General features: G+C 42.9%; 1 protein-coding gene and 1 long non-coding RNA gene across 2 annotated transcripts; one reads left to right on the top strand and one right to left on the bottom strand.

The window, feature by feature from the left end:
- Positions 1–6,207: 6,207 nt before the first annotated feature.
- On the top strand, positions 6,208–10,839 carry LOC306918458 (uncharacterized protein). The gene is made up of 9 exons (XM_079531360.1): positions 6,208–6,581; positions 7,257–7,505; positions 7,697–8,298; positions 8,463–8,553; positions 8,668–8,854; positions 9,274–9,395; positions 9,520–9,748; positions 10,027–10,173; positions 10,526–10,839. The coding sequence occupies exons 1-9, from the start codon at positions 6,255–6,257 to the stop codon at positions 10,831–10,833; spliced, it is 2,262 nt and encodes a 753-aa protein (XP_079387486.1). The 5' UTR covers positions 6,208–6,254; the 3' UTR covers positions 10,834–10,839.
- Positions 10,840–13,132: 2,293 nt separating this feature from the next.
- LOC306918459 lies at positions 13,133–14,016 on the bottom strand. The gene is made up of 3 exons (XR_013789338.1): positions 13,900–14,016; positions 13,336–13,489; positions 13,133–13,250 (listed from the first exon to the last, which is right to left on the bottom strand). It is a non-coding gene; the product is annotated as an uncharacterized lncRNA (long non-coding RNA).
- Between the last annotated feature and the right edge of the window lie 8,138 nt (positions 14,017–22,154).

Below are 22,154 nucleotides of genomic sequence, written 5' to 3'. Positions count from 1 at the left end.
TGGTGAAGAAATTTCTTGGTAACGATTTAGTTCCCAGATTGGTCAAATACCTGATAAAATGCCCTTACTACATGGCACAAGATCAATACAGAATATAATTATGGACAAAATCTTATCCAACGATAACAAAATGTTCCTTTAGTTTTGGCTCTGAGAGGCTAAATGGTGATCCGTGGCTCAGATGGCTCTGAGAGGCTAAATGGTGGTCCGTGGCTCAGATGGCTCTGAGAGGCTAAATGGTGGTCCGTGGCTCAGATGGCTCTGAGAGGCTAAATGGTGGTCCGTGGCTCAGATGGCTCTGAGAGGCTAAATGGTGGTCCGTGGCTCAGATGGCTCTGAGAGGCTAAATGGTGGTCCGTGGCTCAGATGGCTCTGAGAGGCTAAATGGTGGTCCGTGGCTCCCCAGCTAACATGTCCATATGGGCCCCACTTGGGTATTGACATGGGCTATGGGCTATGGGCTCCAAGTGGGCCGTGCACCCACTTTTCAAAAAGCGCCCACCTGTGTTAGCCCATATGGGCTTACGTGGGTTTCTAACTGGGTCTTAGGTAGTATCCAAATGGGCCATTTTATGTCAGAACCATGTGTGCGCCACCTGTGTTTGCCTATATGGGTTTTAACTGGGATCTGATTGGGCCTTAAGTGGGTACCAGCTGGGTAAATTATATGTGACCCATGTAGGCCACACTTGTGTCCGCCCATTAAGGGCTCCAAGTGGGCCGTGCACCCACTTTTCAAAAAGGGCCCACCTGTGTTAGCCTATATGGGCTTACGTGTGTTTCTAACTGGGTCTTAGGTGGTATCCAAATGGGCCATTTTATGTCAGAACGATGTGTGCGCCACCTGTGTTTGCCTATATGGGTTTTAACTGGGATCTGATTGGGCCTTAAGTGGGTACCAGCTGGGAAAATTATATGTGACCCATGTAGGCCACACTTGTGTCCGCCCATTAAGGGCTCCAAGTGGGCCGTGCACCCACTTTTCAAAAAGGGCCCACCTGTGTTAGCCCATATGGGCTTACGTGTGTTTCTAACTGGGTCTTAGGTGGTATCCAAATGGGCCATTTTATGTCAGAACCATGTGTGCGCCACCTGTGTTTGCCTATATGGGTTTTAACTGGGATCTGATTGGGCCTTAAGTGGGTACCAGCTGGGCGAATTATATGTGACCCATGTAGGCCACACTTGTGTCCGCCCATTGAGGGCTCCAAGTGGGCCGTGCACCCAGTTTTCACAAAGTGCCCACCCGTGTTAGCCCATATGGGCTTACGTGTGTTTCTAACTGGGTCTTAGGTGGTATCCAAATGGGCCATTTTATGTCAGAACCATGTGTGCGCCACCTGTGTTTGCCTATATGGGTTTGAACTGGGATCTGATTGGGCCTTAAGTGGGTTCCAGCTGGGCGAATTATATGTGACCCATGTAGGCCACACTTGTGTCCGCCCATTAAGGGCTCCAAGTGGGCCGTGCACCCAGTTTTCACAAAGGGCCCACCCGTGTTAGCCCATATGGGCTTACGTGTGTTTCTAACTGGGTCTTAGGTGGTATCCAAATGGGCCATTTTGTGTCAGAACCATGTGTGCGCCACCTGTGTTTGCCTATATGGGTTTGAACTGGGATCTGATTGGGCCTTAAGTGGGTTCCAGCTGGGAAAAGTATATGCGACCCATGTAGGCCACACTTGTGTCCGCCCATTAAGGGCTCCAAGTGGGTTTTCACCCAGTATCCACTCAGGGCCCAGCTGTGTTATCCCATATGGGCTTACGTGGGTTTCTGACTGGGTTTTAGGTGGGGTCAAAATTGGCAATTGTATGTCAAACACATGTAGGCCTCACCTGTGTTTGCCTATATAGGCTTGAAGTGGGATCTGAATGGGCCTTAAATGGAGTCCAACTGGGCACTTTGAGACCGATGTAGATCCCACTTCTAGCAGCACAAGTGGGTAACACCCGGGAACTTTGTCAAAATGGGTTTCAAGTTGGTCCTGAAGGGATTTAAATGGGAGAATTTAGCAGTATATTGACATGAACCCTGTTTAACAACTGCAAACACATTAACATGAGATGTAAAAAGTTCCTAAGGTTTAGCCAATTTAACTTTTACCAGAGTGAAAAAACTATATCAGACAATATATCTTTTGACAAAGTTTATTGAAAACATGTTCACATGGAATCTATTGGTTGCAATATAAAACCAAGCTTTGTTCTTTCAGACCAATTTTCTGTTAGTTTTATATTGGCCTCAATAACATAAGTGTCATAAATGAAACGTAGGAAAAACAAATTATTCACAAATTGTGTAAATAACACTTGTGTGAAGTGATGGGCGCTCATATCATACATCACATTCCGTGCTCAGCCAATCAAATCATCGCTATGGGGTACACACATTGCTAAGCCAATCAAATAATCGTTATGGGGTACACACATTGCTAAGCCAATCAAATAATCGTAATGGGGAACACACAAACACAAAGCTGGGCATAGGAGGGGCTAGCACCCTTCAAAAATAAAAAAATAAAACACTATTGCAAGCTTATTGGGCAATGTTGAGAAATTTCAAGAACTTGAACCATCAAGTGAAGATAGGGTTAATTTAAAGGATATTTAACTTTCAAACATGTTTGGGGTCATTCTAACATTGGGGTGTTTTTTGTCACTGTACCCATCCTTTAACAACTAGGAGTAAGGAGCAGCCATTCTCTCTGGGAGCTGGCGCTCAAGCAGCAATTAGGGGTTACAAATTTTGCTCAGGGACACACTTTGACACATCGCTGGCCTAGCATCGTGCCAGGGACAACCAGGGGCTCTGGGTCCCCAGGCAGGTTCACTAACTTGTGAGCACCCAGTTTTTAAGTTGCTTGATTCAGTATTTAAATATTTGATATTCATATTATCAGACACGCCTCCTTCCTATGTAAACCTATGGTAACTTTGAACTCAATTTTAATCATGTTAGATTAATTGAAAACAACACTTAGCCTACTGCAAGACATAATATGGACAAAATATGGAGGAAGCACTTATAGAAACCCCAACTGAAGTATTATGGCAGGACAGGAAGAAAAACAAACCATGGGCCACTGATAACATCCTAGATCAGTGGTTCCCAAACTGTGGTGCGCGAGCGCCTTCTAGGGGGTGTGCGACATGCAAATGGTGGTGCTATGGTTTTATTATAAATATATGAACATATTGTGCCAATATATGGCAAGTATATGCAGCACATATCCTATGTTGCATATATGCCATATTCAGGTTCATATATGTGCATGTATATGTGGATAAATAGGAAATGTATGTCTCTATATAGCTTATGCAATTTATATTTCCATGTGTGGGGGGTGCGTCAGTTAGGTCAGAAGGTAACAGGGGGTGCATGGCCAAAAAGGTTTGGGAACCGCTGTCCTAGATCTACCGGGAGGCAGTAAAGTGGATCACATAATCCACGTGTGGAAGCATAGATGCAGGGAGAAGACAGGGCAACAATAAAGCAGCCAACATACAGCCACAATAATAGAAGACAAGCATGACTCTCTACTAACCGAGAAAGCAGCAATATCCAAGTGATGGACAGAGTATTGTTAGGAACTATACAAATGTGCAATAAGACCAAATCTCAACATACTAGTGCCATGAAGTCCAGTAGTGCATGTGGTAGGATGCCCCAATACTTCAAGCTGAAGTCGAGGAGGCAGTAAAGAGCCTGCTATCGATAATGTCCCAGCAGAGCTTTGGAAGCATGGAGGGCAATACAAGATAATAGCATTGACATGCATCTACCAAAAGATATGGGAAACCAAGCAATGTACCCAATAAAACACCCCAAGAAAGGGAATGCAGGGCAGTGACAAAACTACAGAAACAACAGTTTTTTCTGTCTGGCTAGCAAAGTAATGCTGCAGATCATCTTGATCTAGACCAAAAAGGAGATATTCAAAGTCAGAATACTGATTGAGAAGCACCTTTAGCACCAGCACGACCTGTACCAACATTGTAATCCAAGCACTATACCCAAGCAGTGCAGTTCTTATAAACAACATGGAGGAAGCACTCATAGAATATCACACCTCCATATCCATCAGAGGAAGACCCTACCATCTCCAATGACATCAAACTTATGAGGAAACACAAGGCAGAGCATATGGCATGGATATGAAGAGAAAAGTAATATCCTGGTCACCAGCCACAGCCATACATATATCACCAAGGAACAGGCCACTTGCCTGTAGGAAGTAAAGGACTTATATACCTTGGGTCCTTTGTGAGTGAAGATGGCAGCTCCACAAAAGATAAAAGCAAGAATTGGGATAGCAACATCAGCCATGACTAGACTATACAGTATTTGGAAACATAACAAATAATAAATCAGCTTCTCAGTGACGGTCAGACTTTACAAGTCACTTGTACTCTCCACCCTATTCCATTGGCTCTGAAAGCTGGACACTTACAGCGGATACCGAGCACAGGATACAGTCGTTTGAAAGCAAGTGTGACAGAAGAATTCTACATATATCGTATAAGAAGACCAGACAAATGATTATGTTAAGACAGTTTAGCTACCACCCATGCTGGAGAACAGGAGCCTCTACTCTCATGGTCATGTCACAAGACATACCCTCCCTGTCAAAGACCAAAGTACAGGGGACAGTGGAGGGAAAGTGGAGAAGAGGTAGACAGGCAGATTAAGTCCTGAGTGGACAACATCAAGGAGTGGACTGGCTGCAGCTTTCAAACCCTGATATGCACAACAGAAGATCGAAAGCACTGGAGATACCCGAGTGCCCAAGCATCCACCATGACACCTGTACACCCCCCTAGGCCATGGGATGAGTGAGTGAATGAAATACTGAATCAAGCAACTTAAACTGTATGGGGTGTTCACACTTCACAGAAGCCTGTGTAGCTGTTAAAATGACCCCAAACATGTTTGAAAGTGAAATATCACTTTCACTCTTTTAAACAATCATTTTAGAATAGGGTATACATGGGCAGACTACATGAGGAATTTAAATATTCTGAACACAAAAAGTAAGAGGAACCTTTTTGACTTTGACAGATTAAACTTGCACTCTCAATTTGAACTAAAAGAGGGTTATTCTCAGGAGGTAGTTGTTTGCGTGTGTGTGTGTGTGTGTGTGTGGTCTGTTTTTTCTATTGGGGCTGTGCCCCATTGTCCTGTGTGTTCTCAAGTGATCTCTGAGCTCTTTCAACTATATTCCCACCTCAAGCACAAGCTCCTGTGAACCACTTTGACAGAGCCTTCTCTCCCTCCTTCTGGTGAATGTCCTGTGACTGCCACTGCGTTCTTCTTTAGTGTCCCTAGAAAAATAACAAGAAGCTGACTTAGTAATGCTAGCTTGATTCTTTGTGTATCAGATTTTGTAACAGATAGCAAATATTTGCTTCTGAGGGGTCCCTGGAACATCATAGTTTTAGATGGGATTCGGCAGCCAATTACATATATTTTTGGGGGTCCTTGACATAAAAATTACTGACATAGAAACAAAAGGTATTTTAGAAAACTGATTTAGAAGGCATTTGTAGAAATGTCCTCAGGTGTAAATGGGTTAATTATACATCAAGAATCGCTAAGGTCTTTAAAGATATTATTGCTGCATATTGAGGATTATTTTCTGAACAGAAAAAAAACAGTAATTTTAAATGTCTTGAGCTAATATGGCAAATTTGTTTTCTATGTGAAATACAAACGGTGGCCTGTGTTCAGAATTGTTGTGATCCCTTTTCAGCACTTAAAGGGTTAGTTCGGATTTTTGGACATAAAGCTGTATGAAATGTTTACCATAAATATCGCGGTTGCAAAGGTATTAATTGACTGGCCGAGTCCCGTGCTGGGAGTGCTGCTCCTGTTTGGGGGAATATCAAGTAGTTCCCAGGGTCACTGGGGGCCACGCATTAAAAATAAACCAATCTACAAAACTAGCGTCATTCGTATTGTTGACCTATATCTACCATTATAGACCAACTTTCGTTCAACTTTGACCCCTCTGTCACATGGTACTATTTTCTTTGTGTTCAGTATCACTGCGCCGCATAGAACACCATAGTGCTGCCGCGCCGCGGCACTGCGGCAGGATACACTACCAAAGCTAGGTGCTATGCAGCTGCCCAGGTCAGCTAGTTACGAGGTTTACGCAGGTTTACGCATGAAAACATTACTTTTAGTATTTTACTCGTTTAGCGTTCCGGCTACTTTATAGGTTGACAACACTGTGTTGTTGTATTATTATCAAAATGGTACGAAGTTGCAACTTTCCGGGATGTCCTAATAAGAGTACGTCTGGATCAAAACATTTCTTCCACCGTTTCCCTAATACAAATAGATCTACGAGAACGAGACAACTTTGGCTTGCTGCAGTGGGTTTGAACGTCCATACCAACTTGAGAAAAATAAAACAGTTTCGCATATGCAGTGATCATTTCGATGCAAAAGATTATGTCCCTAGTATTACTACAGGGAAGAAACATGTTCTGAAGTGCAGCGCTGTACCTCATGCTTGGGTCGTCGGTCCAAACACATGCACCCATGCTTCTGCTTCTACAAGTTCTACAACACCCCAGGTAAGACAGACGGACAGACATGTATATAACATCAACATCGTATAATAATAATAATAATAATAATAAAAGACGATGGAATGGATTGTTGTATTGACCTAATAGAAAGCTGTTCGATTAGACTCACTATCTGTGAGATCAGATGGAGCGGTAATAATAACCTGATGGTATCCATATGTTTTATCCAACTACGTAATTGTAGCCTATAAATAGTACACATACTACTTCTAACTTGGCTAATATGTTCACTTTAAATGAAGAATTATAATTGATGCACTCTGTGAACCAGAGAACTCTAGTCAAGTTGGGTCAAACACTGTATTGGGTATGGTCAACAACATATGAAAGTTCCTAATGCAGGCCTACATGACTGCATCTATGACATTTCTTTCTTAGATGACCCTATGTAATAGATCTTAGACAGTGCTCCTTTTCACACACACATATATATAATTATAATTATTAGACTTCTACCACACATGCACACACACTTGAGCAAGTCATAATTTTCCATGCAATTATTGCTTCCTCTACTCCATATGTTGCCTGCTATTTAGGCCTATGATAAAGTAATAGATCTTAGTGCTCCATTTTGAGGTGTGTGTGCGATGTGCGTGCGTGCATGCGTACACACACACCTGAGCATGTCATCATTTTCCATGCAATTATTGTTTATAGGGATCTATTGCTGGTGTGATGGATACGACGGAAACATTGGAGGCCATAATGGATCCCAGCCCTGAAGAAGCTAGGAAAATGTTTTCAGGTTTAGTACAGTCTACGCCTCAGTGTACCCCTCAGAATGTGGGAGATTCCTGCCTGAAGCTTCTTCTCACCAGCCCTGAGTCTGACCATGCTGTTCCAAGAACAAGGGCATCATCTTCAGGAACCTACCTTGCTTTGCCTCCCACCTGGACACAGTCACAGGTAGTTGCTGATGTACAGTTTATTCAGTGTAGTGTAGCTCAAAAAAGATACAATTCTGATTTGGGCACAGCAAACGTAGTAACCATGAACACATTACACATAATGTACAAAATACTGTTATTTGGTAATTGTGTGTATATACTATGTACACAAAATCTAGTTCTAAGTTCATTTGAATGTATGTCTTACAGAGCACAAGCTCAGCAGTTGCACCTGAGATACTGGAGACGAGCCAGAGTTCAGTGGAAACGCCATGTGAAAAGGACAGCACATTTCATACACCAAGCAGTACATGTACTCCTGTGGAAACGTCTTTCTCAGACGATGGCATTCATGTAGCAGAACATAGCAGTGATTGGTCCGAAAGGAAGTGGATTGTAAATGAAACAGCCCTCATGAAACTGTTTGCCACTTGTCACACATGTGGGAAAATCATTGATGATTCTGAGAGAAAAACTACTTATAACGGATCCATGATCAAGATTGAGTGGACTTGCATTGGTGGCCACAGTGGAGCATGGCAATCTTGTCCTGATGCTCGTGGAATGCCTGAGAACAACTTGTTATCTTCAGCGGCTATTCTTTTCACTGGGACAACACAGACTGAAATTACAGAGTGGGCTGATCTTGTCAATTTACAGCTTCCTAGAAAGACTGCTTATTATTCATTGCAGTCAACCTATCTTATACCAGTTGTCTATGAAGCCTACACTGAAATGCAGGAACAAATTATGTCCAATCTCCAGGAAATAACATGTAATGGTGGACATATTGACGTTGGCGGTGATGCCAGGTAGTTACTGTCCTGTAGTTTGAGCTTGATTTTATAAAGTTATGTTTTGGCTACAATACGGTAATTTGTATTATGATCAAATTGTACATTTTGGAATATAATTGTATCTTGAAATCCACGTCTAACCCAGCTGTATAATTGATTCTCTCTTTTTCTGTCTACAGATCCGATTCCCCAGGTTACAGTGCTAAATACACTTCTTACAACTTCATGGATGACACAACCAAGAAGATAATCAAGTCAGAATTAGTCCAGGTAACATTTTTCATCCCATGTTATTGTTGTCACTATATTTTAGATATGGATACACCTTTAGCCTTTGCTTACTTTTGTGGGTACTTTGTGTTTGTTTAATGCTGATTCGAAAAGGTATCTGAGACTACAAGTTCATCTGCGATGGAGGCTGAAGGTTTCCAGAGGGGGCTGAATGGCTTGCTGAGGCGAGGAGTTGGTATTGATGTTGTCACCACAGATCGTCATCCATCCATAAGGAAGATCATGAGGGTGCAGTACCCTAAACTTAGACATCAGTATGATCCGTGGCATGTTGCAAAAGGTAATTGTGTTGATGTTTTTCTTTTGTCTATTGTGTACACTGTTATTGCCAGCTGTAGCAAGGGGGAGAGGAGGGGGGAGTACAGGAAGCTGATCAAGGACGTTGTGGGCTGGAGTAGGCTGAACCAGCTACAGCTCAAGTTCTTATAACTTTTTTATTTTTAACTGCATTCTATTTCCATTAATGTATTTTATATGTTCACCATGCTTTTCTTTGACAATCTGTATGAATGTATTGCAACTGGAGCTGTTGAAAAGAACACATTTCCTTCAGGGGTAATAAAAAGTATATATCTATTTACCTTATCTACAGTAACAGATAGTGATAGAAAAGTATATTTTTGTTGTGAAGATTGTACTGTTAATTATTACATTTGTGTAGTTTATCCATTCATTCCATGTCTGTCTTCTGTTCTGTAGGCGTGAAGAAGAAGGTAGCTGCATTATCAAAGAAGAAATGCAACCGGGAATTGCAGCCATGGATCAAGTCTATAAGCAATCACCTTTGGTGGTCTTGCAGCACTTGTGGTGGTGATGAAAGGGTGATTCTGATTTTATTGCATTTGTTATAATATGCTATATTGCAGAGCAAAGCATGTCACTGAAATACTTTAATCGGGGCGTTATGTTGCTAAATGTCTAAATGTCTAAATCAAATGTGTCCAGGAATTGAAACGCCGTTGGACCTCTGTCTTGTTTCATGTATGTGGCATCCACCGGTGGGAAGATGATGGACAGGAGTACAAGTGTTACCATGATGAGCTCAGTGTTGACCAACAGAGAAGGAAGAAGTGGCTTCAGAAGGACAGTGCCGCATACGACACTCTCAAGGCTATTGTACTTGATAAACGTCTCTTGAGAGACCTGGATCACATGACTTTGTTCAGGCACACTGGTAAGATGGAATCAGTTCATGAATATTGGTACCCAAGCTATGATATTGATATTTGTAGGTTATACATTTCCAAGCACACCAACGATAGCAGTGTTAGGCGGCACACAAAAGAAAACTACAAAGAATACTATTATTTGATTTGTTACCTGTTACCTGCAAACAATTCAATAGGACATGTTTATAAAAATATTGTTTTTATCCAATTTGACTTGTCATTGGCTTTTGTAATAAAATTGCATGAAGCACGATATCTAAATGATGCCATGTATTTTTTTCAGGAGCTCTTGAAGTGTACCACAGCTCTATGCTGAAGTATGCTGAGAAGAGAAGGCACTTCAAATATGTCACCATGCAGGCAAGAATCCAACTGAGTGTCATTGACCACAACCACAACGTTGGCCGTCAACATGCCACTACTCAGGCTGGTAAGCATGTTTGAAACAAAAAAAGACTTGAACTTGACAGGACGGTGTCTGTCATTCTGTGTGCTATGCATTCCAAAACCAAAATGTTATAAAATGAAAAATAACCCATTTAGGATGGGAACCCCTTTGGGGTTTTTACCCTTCAAGACGGGACCCCTATTGGGGTAGCTGATGGTGATGCTATGTACAGAATAATAGCAACATTTTTGTTTTCAGAAAACTTAGTTCATGATTTAGATGGCATTTTTAGAAACGGCCTCAGGTCTAAGTGGGATAAACATGGAATGGATTCATATTACAACTTTAATGTTATAAATTAATATGCTGTGTTTTTGTAATATTACTCCCCCAGGAAAAGAGAGGGTCAGTGTATTTCACTCCAAGCTGTCAGGTGAATGGCGTTCAAGGAACCTCTATGAGCCTACCTCCCAGGACTTTCGAAACGACTTGGTACAACGAGTCATTCAACGGCGACTTGACAACAACATCAAGCTTGGAGATGATCGGTTCCACATCCATCCTCCAGTTGATCTACCTGCCAATATAGCTCGAACTCCAAAGCCCGATAAAGATACTATGATTTTAGAACATACAACACGTTTTCCAGTGCAAAATCTGATTGAGAGTACAGATAATGTTTCTGATACTGATACTGAGTGAGCCAAAATGTGTTATCATTTCTTCATTTGTGTATCTGTATACACATTTCAGTCCAGACCAAATTTTGTTTTTGATGGGTGCTAGCCCCTCCAGCTTTTGGTGTGTCCACAAAGTGTCTTACACAAACATTAAATTCCCATTGACAATGAATGGACAATTTTACGTCATGATGACGACGCAAATTGTGATTGGCCTGATGAGTTGATGTATAATGATGTACAATGATAAGAGCGCCCCTCACTTCACACAGGTGTGATTTTTTTTTATTAGTTTTATATTGTACTATTGCACATACAACAATATGGAGCAATATAATATAACACAGAAGTCAGAAAATAAACCAAGAACTAAAACAAATTCAGAAAGTCCTCTGATTCCTTGTATCCAACATATTCTCCAGTTGCTGATGGATAAAGTGATCTAATGGTTTTCACAACACATGAAGGGAGAGGTTTTCGATTTCCGAGACCAAGCCGTTCTCCGTGGAGGACCCATTCCAAGACCATCCTGTAGCCCACCAGCCTGTATTGACTGAAACAAAGAATGAAATGTTTAGTGTGTGCATAGCCTACTACTGTATATAAGTTGGAACATTTACACCCATGTACATTGTAGTTAGATCTTGATATTTTCTGTAGCTCTGCTTTAGGCCAAGTAGGCTTAGTGTACAACAGTGGTTCCTAAAGTGGGGTACAGGGACCCCCAGGGGTCCTTGAGGGAGTTCCAGGGTGTCCCCAGCTACATGATAGTTTGGAACCAAATGGACAGTTACATTTACATTGATTTCACAATATAAACTGGGGTCTCAGATAGAAATGCCATTAAATGGGGGGTCCCTAGCCGGTTTCATATCAAACTGGGGGTCCTTGAAATTAAAATGGTTGAAAATCACTGCTAGAGCTGTAAAAATCTTCTCTTATGGGGGTATTTGGCATATATTTTCAAATGGGGGGTCTGCAGGGTAATGAGTGTCATTTTGGGGGTCCTTGACATGAAAGTTTGGGAACCACTGGTGTACAATAACTACAGTATTGCAATGTACAGTTAGAGGCATGTGGTGGATAATTCCATAATCTTCATGAGATATATAACTTACTCGACTGACAACTGGCCATCAGCTCCAGCAGGCTCGGGACGTTTTTTCCAGTTTATTTTTGGTATGTGGAAAAAGGTCTGCAACACACCAGCGTTCACGATAGCTGGAAAGTTTGGGTGCTTGATAATGCAGCAAGAAGGTGCAGGTAAAGATGCGCTGGTTTGTTCATCAGACACCGGGAGAGATGCAGATGCGTTGGCTTCCTCTGACACCGAGAGATCTTGCATCTGTAGCAACAGTGGCATGGCTAGTTCCCATTCACGGCAGCAGTAGCTCTCAACCTCTTTGGGCATTGGCTCGCACTCAGTACAAGAACACCACCAGGTAACGTTCTCTCGTGCCCTCGTTGCAGCTGTTGGCCCGGCTTCCCTCGCTCTCTCCTCTCTCTCTGCCCTTTCTATGTCCATATTACGGAGTTCATCATCGGTATATTCCGGTTCATACATATATCCCATCGGCTGTGCAGTGAAAGCAATATCTTCATCACTGTCGTTGTCTGACTCTGGGTTTGAAGTGTCTGATTCTGACATGTTGAAGTCACGCTAATTTTTAGATCTAGTTTTGAAACAACTATTATTTTCCTCTATGACACAAAACAAAACTTATAAAGTAACCGGAACGAGTCAAAAGTAAATGTTTTGAATGAAATCAAACCTCGTATGCGCCGTCGCGTTGAAACCTCATAGCTAGCTAGCTGACCCGGGGCAGCTGCATAGCACCTAGCTTTGGTAGTTTATCCTGCCGCAGTGCCGCGGCGCGGCAGCAGTATGGTGTTCTATGCGGCGCAGTGATACTGAACACAAAGAAAATAGTACCATGTGACAGAGGGGTCAAAGTTGAACGAAAGTTGGTCTATAATGGTAGATATAGGTCAACAATACGAATGACGCTAGTTTTGTAGATTGGTTTATTTTTAATGCGTGGCCCCCAGTGACCCTGGGAACTACTTGATATTCCCCCAAACAGGAGCAGCACTCCCAGCACGGGACTCGGCCAGTCAATTAATACCTTTGCAACCGCGATATTTATGGTAAACATTTCATACAGCTTTATGTCCAAAAATCCGAACTAACCCTTTAAGACAGCTGAAATACTGTGGCATGCTTCTACTTGTGTACATCAAACATCAAACGTGTTGCCAAACACCATTTCAAGTTAGAAAGACAAAAGTACATTTTGAAGTGAATACGAGACTTCAACTTACAACTGGTTCCAGTGGGGCGGCTCCGTCTGCGTCCCGCATGAGGCTGGTCACATTAAGGGTTCTAGCAGCTGATCAGGGTTTCAGGTGGGCAGCTATTCGCACTGGGACTCGCGGTTCCTACACATATTTTTACATTTCAAGATGTTAAATCTCTGTATACGTTTAAAGAAATGAAATACATTTAATTCCATAGTTTACATACTTGCATGAGAACCTCCAGGAGAGACACTGGGGCTGCAGGTCATACTCTGCGTCCTGTTGGCTACTTGTGTGCGGATCACTCTCTGGGACACATTTAGTCGGTCCACAGCTGTTCATTCCACAGGAAGGAGTAGGTCCCATGTTTTTGCAGTGGCCTACATTCAATTAAAAAAACATACCTTTTAGCAAACATAAAAAAATAACTTTAAGCAATAGCATGGTGTGGGCCACAATACATGTCAAACAGCTCAGGAGAAATAAAGAATCACATGACATGCAGAGTCTGGGGATCCCCAGGGGTCCTTGGGGGGGGTTCCAAGGGGTCTCCAGATAAATGATGGATAGTTAAGAACCAAATGGACCCTTATGTTGCTGCAACTGAGAGCCAAATGGACCCTCGTGGTCCATTTTGTTTTATTTGTACACTCTTAGTTATGGTGATCTGTATTCTAATGCAGAGGTTGGGTTGGGGTGCGGTGCAAGGACCCCCAGGGCCCTATATTTCCGATGGCATGCCTTGACATGAAAAAGTTTTAGAACTACAGCCATTGTTACACAACATTACCTCCTCGGTCACTTTTGGGAAGTTTCAGCATCAGTCTGTACATCAGATTGGCAGAAGTCTCTGCCTTTGTGAGCTTCTGACATTGCATGTGTCTTCAAGAAAGAGCACACAAACAGGGGAAGGGGACAGGGAAGGGAAGTTAAAGCAATATGATGCCAAACCTTTGAATAGCATAGGCTAGCATAAGCCTATCATCTCATTGCCTACTTAATTACACATATGTTGTAGTACACCTTGTAAAGGCAACTTGTTTTCAATGTGGAATAACAAAATTCAGGAGCCTAGACAATATTAAAAAAACGATGTGAAATGATAACTGTGGCCTATTTTCAGATTTGTTGCACTTCCTTTCCTTTCCAGTTATAGAGCACCAAAGTCTGACGTCAATATCGGTAGAGGGTGCAAATCCACTGGTTCATGTACTTTTTTATTTGCATTGTAATCCCCATAAAGGGGATTTTGATCGCCTCATATAAGAACTGTGATTGAAAAATAAATATGTCATCCCGGGCCATTACACTCAGATATGAAGAATCAACTCTATTGTTACTGCTGCTAATTTAGTTACATTTTCGCTAGAAACAGACTATCATATACGAGTGACTGACTATCATAAACGATACAGAGACACCTCCCTGACACCTCCGAGACAGCTTGTTTATTTTTGGACCACAACTCTTACATGAGACGATTTTAAGATGACCCCATGTTATTCGCCATAGAGAAATGACTTCCGTGAACCAGGGGATGAGACTTGGGCACTCTATAGCAGCTGTATGATGTGGCATGCTTTTACTAGTGTATATAAAATGTTTTGCTAAACTTCACATTTAACCCACTAAGACCTGGGACTTTAGCATTTAACCACATTAACCATAATTTTATACTTTAGCTATTGAAAAATAGCATATATGCAAGCTCATACACTACGAGCTTGTAGATCTGCTATTTTTTCAAAACAATGTCAGGATTTAGAAGACATTTTGTAGAATCTGGTCTCATGTAGAAATGTTACACTAACAATTAAAAACTCAAATTCACCTTATGCAACATAATATGTTATGATGGATACAACTCCAGACATGAACACAGAGACCACAGCTTGTCATTTGTGGCTGGACATCTTCATTTCCAATTTACTTGGACAAATAAAAAAAGTAAAAGAGAAGAATCAATTACACAAAAGAAACACACAGACAAACACACCCCCTGTATAAATTCATAACACAGCCTGGGCCTACTGTACTTCTAGGACCCCCAAAATTGACACCCCATAAGAGAAGATTTTCTCAAATTTCCTCAACCATATTTTATTTCAAGGACCCACAATTCTCTGGGACCACCATTTTAATTTAACTCTGAGGGTACAAATGGAACCAAACTGACATGTTAAGGTACGTTTGTTTCCATTTGTTGTTACACTCTCAGAGTTACAGACATGTAAGGGTCCATTTGGTTCCATTTGAACACTCTCAGAGTTACAGACCTGTAAGGGTCCATTTGGTTACTGTACTATCCATCCTTTAGCTAGGGACCCCCTTGAACTCCCTCAAGGACCCCACTTCTTGAACCACTGACTTAAACAGAACTTTAATGCTCTTAAACTTCACTGAGAAATACATTTGAACTCACTTGTTATTCAGTCACCCTATGAACTCATCCATCTCCAAATGCTAGCCACACACACACACACACACACACCAATGCAATAGCCCCCCAAAAATATATAGGCAATTTTTGGAAGGAGGAAAACAAATCTGAATTATTTCGCGGACCCCCTGGCTATGCGTCGTGGACCCCCCCAGGGGTCCGCGGACCCCCCCCCCCCCCCCCCAGGGGTCCGTGACATATCTTTACTGGAAGAGGCTGCACACAAACGCAGAAACCAACTACTACACACACACACACACACACACACAAGCCTAGTAGCTTAAGCCTGCTAAGCTAAGCTAACCAACTACTGGCCCATTGCAAGCAAAGGTTAGCATTTCAATAGCATTAGCATTGACACTGCAGTCATAGGCCTACTCATTGAATAACATTCATGTGCACCAAAAAATATATCAACACAAACAGAACAGACAACATTGTTCAACACTCTAAATTATACAAGGATATACTGGCTGGGGAAAATGGAGGGAAAAAAACAACTGCAATGTAGGCTACTTACTGCAACTCACTGCTCCTGGCTCCAACTGTTCATCTCCTGTCTTAAAGTGTATTCAATCCGAGGAATAGATCGAGTACTAGGCCTACTTCATAATTAGTCCAACAACATTTTACTGATCATGTCGGTTTAGTTTAATCCAAGAATCTGCGGAGCGGACCGTCACATAGAGACCCCCCGGCGTTGTAGATTCAAACAAGAGAGGAGGAGCTACAGAATTGACGTCAGGGGGAATATCACCAGACGCAGGGCAACCAATCACATTTCGCCTTTCGGTCACGTGGCCTTGCAACCGTCTCTCATTCAGCACAGGAACATTGAACATTGATTCTGAATGTATTTTAAAGCATTTAGGCATTAATGGTTAATATCAGTTATGTGCTCTCTCTCTGTGTGTGTGATTAATAATAATAATAATAATAATAATAATAATAATAATAATAATAATAATAATAATAATAATAATAATAATAATAATATAACAAAAAACATTGCATGGATGCACCTGGGACGTATCCTCACCCAGCCAACATGTCCATGTGGGCCCTGCACATGCAGGCTTTCTGGGTACGAAGTGGGCATGGGCTAGAACTGGGCAATTATACCGGGTTCCATGTGGGTTCTATGTGGGCTAAGTGAGCATGGGCTTGATCTGGGCAAATTTTGTGGGTTCCATGCAGACATACTAAAGGTCCGACATGCTGAAATCACCCGTCGCTCCCGGCATGCGTTGGTACGACATGCGCCGTGCTTGCGGTTATGGGTTAGGTTAGGGTTTTGGGTAGGGTGTCGGTCTAAGCACAGTCGGACCAATAGGGAGGCACACCTTGTCTGTGCATCCTCCCGGTGGCAGTGGTTCTCGCTCAGGGTAGAATGGCCGGTAGAACCTGCCGGATGGAACCGTGATGTTCCCAGTTCGATCTCAGGCTCCCACAGAGATAGTGTTGAGGTGTCCTTGAACAAGACACTGAACCCTATAGGGCAGTTAAACTGCATGCTTGCGGTGTGCAGGTTGGTGCCTTGGATGGTTTCCTCCGCCATTGGTGTATGAATGGGTATTGGGACAATCTATGTAAAGTGCTTTGGATGAAAGCGCTATATAAATGCACCATTTACCATTTATACAACTCATTAGTTGACAGATTTATCAGACATGTATACAGGCACAATCCCACCCTCCTCAAATTAGTATGGGATTTCTGTCTGTCTGTCTGTCTGTCTGTCTGTCTGTCTGTCTGTCTGTCTGTCTGTCTGTCTGTCTGTCTGTCTGTCTGTCTGACTTTCTCTCTCTCCCTCCCCCACCCATCTCTGTCTCTCTCTCCCTCCCCCACCCCTCCTCTCTCTCCCTCTCAGTCTCTCTCTCTCTCTCCCTCACTAGAACATGCCATGCACACACATTTGCCTGCTGCAGTTGGCAGAGCAGTGGACAATAATACAATTACCAGACAGAGCAAATTATACATCCTCAACATTTTATGTAATAATAATACCTCAGATGTGAGGGGTTCCAATAAATGTATCTGTCACAAACTTTTCCACCGGACAAGTACACTTTTAATAACCTTGTCCAGAAAGATTTATTACTTGTACCGGACAAGTATACCTACTATAAAATGGTGGACAATCTTGAGGATTTCTGTGTAAAGTGGGGGGAGGATTGTGTACAGTGGGGAATGATGACAAACTGCTCTTCTCTTTCTGATCTGGTTTTGGAGCCTCGCTGTGTTTCTGTGTTTTTATCCTTCTAATTTGCTTGCATATAACTTATAGGTGAGGTCATGTACTGGTCTATATATGCAGTGTAAAGAACTCTCTCTCTCCATATCTCTCTCTCCATCTCTCTCTCTCCATCTCTCTCTCTCTCTCTCTCTCTCTCTCTCTCCCTTCCTCCCCCATCCCAAATCATGTCTGTCTGTCTGTCTGTCTGTCTGTCTGTCTGTCTGTCTGTCTGTCTGTCTGTCTGTCTGTCTGTCTGTCTGTCTGTCTGTCTGTCTGTCTGTCTCTGTCCCGCCCTCCCTCTCTCTCTCCCTCCCTCCCTCCCTCCCTCTCTCTCTCTCTCTCTCTCTCTCTCTCTATCTCTCTCTCTCTCCTCTCTCTCCGTCCCTCCGTCCTCTCTCTGTTGCGACATCACTCAATGGAATGACGTACATAGGGCTGCCCTGGAGGCCACCCTAGTAGTTTGAAGACGCACGTTGCCCGCAAGCCTGCACAGCCATTCAGAGTTTTCGCACCTGTGTCACAGCTTGAAACAATAGGAATGACCGGCCTTGGATGCATATCAATGGTGATGGCCAGGTCCATTGTGTCGAGTCGACTGTACTGTAGGTGGCTGATGGATTTATGATGATAAACTAATTCAATTTCAGAGATGACGTTTGCAAGGTAAATGCATAATTAAACACTAAAACACTAACACTAAAGTTTGCCCATTACAGTTGATATACAGTATATTGTGGGTATATTAGGTCTACATTTAAGAGGATATTTCAATCGGTGATCGCTCGTGAGTGTGCATGTGTGCGCGACATAGCCCCACAAGTTGAAATATCCACAGCACATCGCTGGACATAGGCATTATAGTCCCGCACACAAGATGTGCACGCCTAACTGCTATTCACTAGTTTGACGTGTGTGCATGGGCTGCCTACTTCCGATAATAATCTTATACATAATTCCCTCCCTAGGGAAATATCCGCCCATTTTGCCCAGAATAGCAGCTCTACAAGCTCATGAAATCAATGAAAAGCTTCCATCTGCAACACAATTTTATACAATGGCCGGTACTCTCTCTCTTTGTCCGTCCGTCCGACTGTTCGTCCATCCATATCTATCAAGACTTTATACACTGTTGTTCACATCCAAGATCATCAAAGGAACACTTACACTTATTGTAACTTATCATTACTTTCAAGAAAAAAGCTGGTACAGATTTCATTTATGATAACTTGCTGTCAGCTGCTTACTTTCTGCAGTTCTTTACCCAGATATGCTCTAACTGTGTGTGTGTGTGTGTGTGTGTGTGTGTGTGTGTGTGTGTGTGTGTGTGTGTGTGTGTGTGTGTGTGTGTGTGTGTGTGTGTGTGTGTGTGTGTGTGTGTGTGTGTGTGTGGGCGCGTAGCCGACTTATCCCATGCTTAAACCTTTATACATTCAGTTATTTTTGGCAAGGCAAAACTGGTCACCCTTGTATGGGTCCTGTATGGGTTATGTATGGGCTAAGTGGGCATGGGTTAAAACTGGTCACTCATGTCTGGGTCCTATATAGGTTATGTATGGGCTAAGTGGGCATGGGTTAGAACTGGTCACTCATGTCTGGGTCCTATATAGGTTATGTATGGGCTAAGTGGGCATGGTCTAACCCATGCCCACTTAGCCCATACATAACCTATATAGGACCCAGACATGGTCACTCATGTCTGGGTCCTATATAGGTTATGTATGGGCTAAGTGGGCATGGGTTAGAACTGGTCACTCATGTCTGGGTCCTATATAGGGTATGTATGGGCTAAGTGGGCATGGGTTAGAACTGGTCACTCATGTCTGGGTCCTATATAGGTTATGTATGGGCTAAGTGGGCATGGGTTAGAACTGGTCACTCATGTCTGGGTCCTATATAGGTTATGTATGGGCTAAGTGGGCATGAAGACGCACGTTGCCCGCAAGCCTGCACAGCCATTCAGAGTTTTCGCACCTGTGTCACAGCTTGAAACAATAGGAATGACCGGCCTTGGATGCATATCAATGGTGATGGCCAGGTCCATTGTGTCGAGTCGACTGTACTGTAGGTGGCTGATGGATTTATGATGATAAACTAATTCAATTGTCACGGACCCCAGGGGTCCGTGACATATCTTTACTGGAAGAGGCTGCACACAAACGCAGAAACCAACTACTACACACACACACACACACACACACAAGCCTAGTAGCTTAAGCCTGCTAAGCTAAGCTAACCAACTACTGGCCCATTGCAAGCAAAGGTTAGCATTTCAATAGCATTAGCATTGACACTGCAGTCATAGGCCTACTCATTGAATAACATTCATGTGCACCAAAAAATATATCAACACAAACAGAACAGACAACATTGTTCAACACTCTAAATTATACAAGGATATACTGGCTGGGGAAAATGGAGGGAAAAAAACAACTGCAATGTAGGCTACTTACTGCAACTCACTGCTCCTGGCTCCAACTGTTCATCTCCTGTCTTAAAGTGTATTCAATCCGAGGAATAGATCGAGTACTAGGCCTACTTCATAATTAGTCCAACAACATTTTACTGATCATGTCGGTTTAGTTTAATCCAAGAATCTGCGGAGCGGACCGTCACATAGAGACCCCCCGGCGTTGTAGATTCAAACAAGAGAGGAGGAGCTACAGAATTGACGTCAGGGGGAATATCACCAGACGCAGGGCAACCAATCACATTTCGCCTTTCGGTCACGTGGCCTTGCAACCGTCTCTCATTCAGCACAGGAACATTGAACATTGATTCTGAATGTATTTTAAAGCATTTAGGCATTAATGGTTAATATCAGTTATGTGCTCTCTCTCTGTGTGTGTGATTAATAATAATAATAATAATAATAATAATAATAATAATAATAATAATAATAATAATAATAATATAACAAAAAACATTGCATGGATGCACCTGGGACGTATCCTCACCCAGCCAACATGTCCATGTGGGCCCTGCACATGCAGGCTTTCTGGGTACGAAGTGGGCATGGGCTAGAACTGGGCAATTATACCGGGTTCCATGTGGGTTCTATGTGGGCTAAGTGAGCATGGGCTTGATCTGGGCAAATTTTGTGGGTTCCATGCAGACATACTAAAGGTCCGACATGCTGAAATCACCCGTCGCTCCCGGCATGCGTTGGTACGACATGCGCCGTGCTTGCGGTTATGGGTTAGGTTAGGGTTTTGGGTAGGGTGTCGGTCTAAGCACAGTCGGACCAATAGGGAGGCACACCTTGTCTGTGCATCCTCCCGGTGGCAGTGGTTCTCGCTCAGGGTAGAATGGCCGGTAGAACCTGCCGGATGGAACCGTGATGTTCCCAGTTCGATCTCAGGCTCCCACAGAGATAGTGTTGAGGTGTCCTTGAACAAGACACTGAACCCTATAGGGCAGTTAAACTGCATGCTTGCGGTGTGCAGGTTGGTGCCTTGGATGGTTTCCTCCGCCATTGGTGTATGAATGGGTATTGGGACAATCTATGTAAAGTGCTTTGGATGAAAGCGCTATATAAATGCACCATTTACCATTTATACAACTCATTAGTTGACAGATTTATCAGACATGTATACAGGCACAATCCCACCCTCCTCAAATTAGTATGGGATTTCTGTCTGTCTGTCTGTCTGTCTGTCTGTCTGTCTGTCTGTCTGTCTGTCTGTCTGTCTGTCTGTCTGACTTTCTCTCTCTCCCTCCCCCACCCATCTCTGTCTCTCTCTCCCTCCCCCACCCCTCCTCTCTCTCCCTCTCAGTCTCTCTCTCTCTCTCCCTCACTAGAACATGCCATGCACACACATTTGCCTGCTGCAGTTGGCAGAGCAGTGGACAATAATACAATTACCAGACAGAGCAAATTATACATCCTCAACATTTTATGTAATAATAATACCTCAGATGTGAGGGGTTCCAATAAATGTATCTGTCACAAACTTTTCCACCGGACAAGTACACTTTTAATAACCTTGTCCAGAAAGATTTATTACTTGTACCGGACAAGTATACCTACTATAAAATGGTGGACAATCTTGAGGATTTCTGTGTAAAGTGGGGGGAGGATTGTGTACAGTGGGGAATGATGACAAACTGCTCTTCTCTTTCTGATCTGGTTTTGGAGCCTCGCTGTGTTTCTGTGTTTTTATCCTTCTAATTTGCTTGCATATAACTTATAGGTGAGGTCATGTACTGGTCTATATATGCAGTGTAAAGAACTCTCTCTCTCCATATCTCTCTCTCCATCTCTCTCTCTCCATCTCTCTCTCTCTCTCTCTCTCTCTCTCTCTCCCTTCCTCCCCCATCCCAAATCATGTCTGTCTGTCTGTCTGTCTGTCTGTCTGTCTGTCTGTCTGTC

Source organism: Electrona antarctica (assembly GCF_951216825.1).
Source record: "Electrona antarctica genome assembly, contig: scaffold_669, whole genome shotgun sequence".
Lineage (NCBI taxonomy): Eukaryota > Metazoa > Chordata > Actinopteri > Myctophiformes > Myctophidae > Electrona > Electrona antarctica.
The sequence above is the reverse complement of the archived record's forward strand: the minus strand, read 5'-3'. Positions and strand labels throughout refer to the sequence as shown.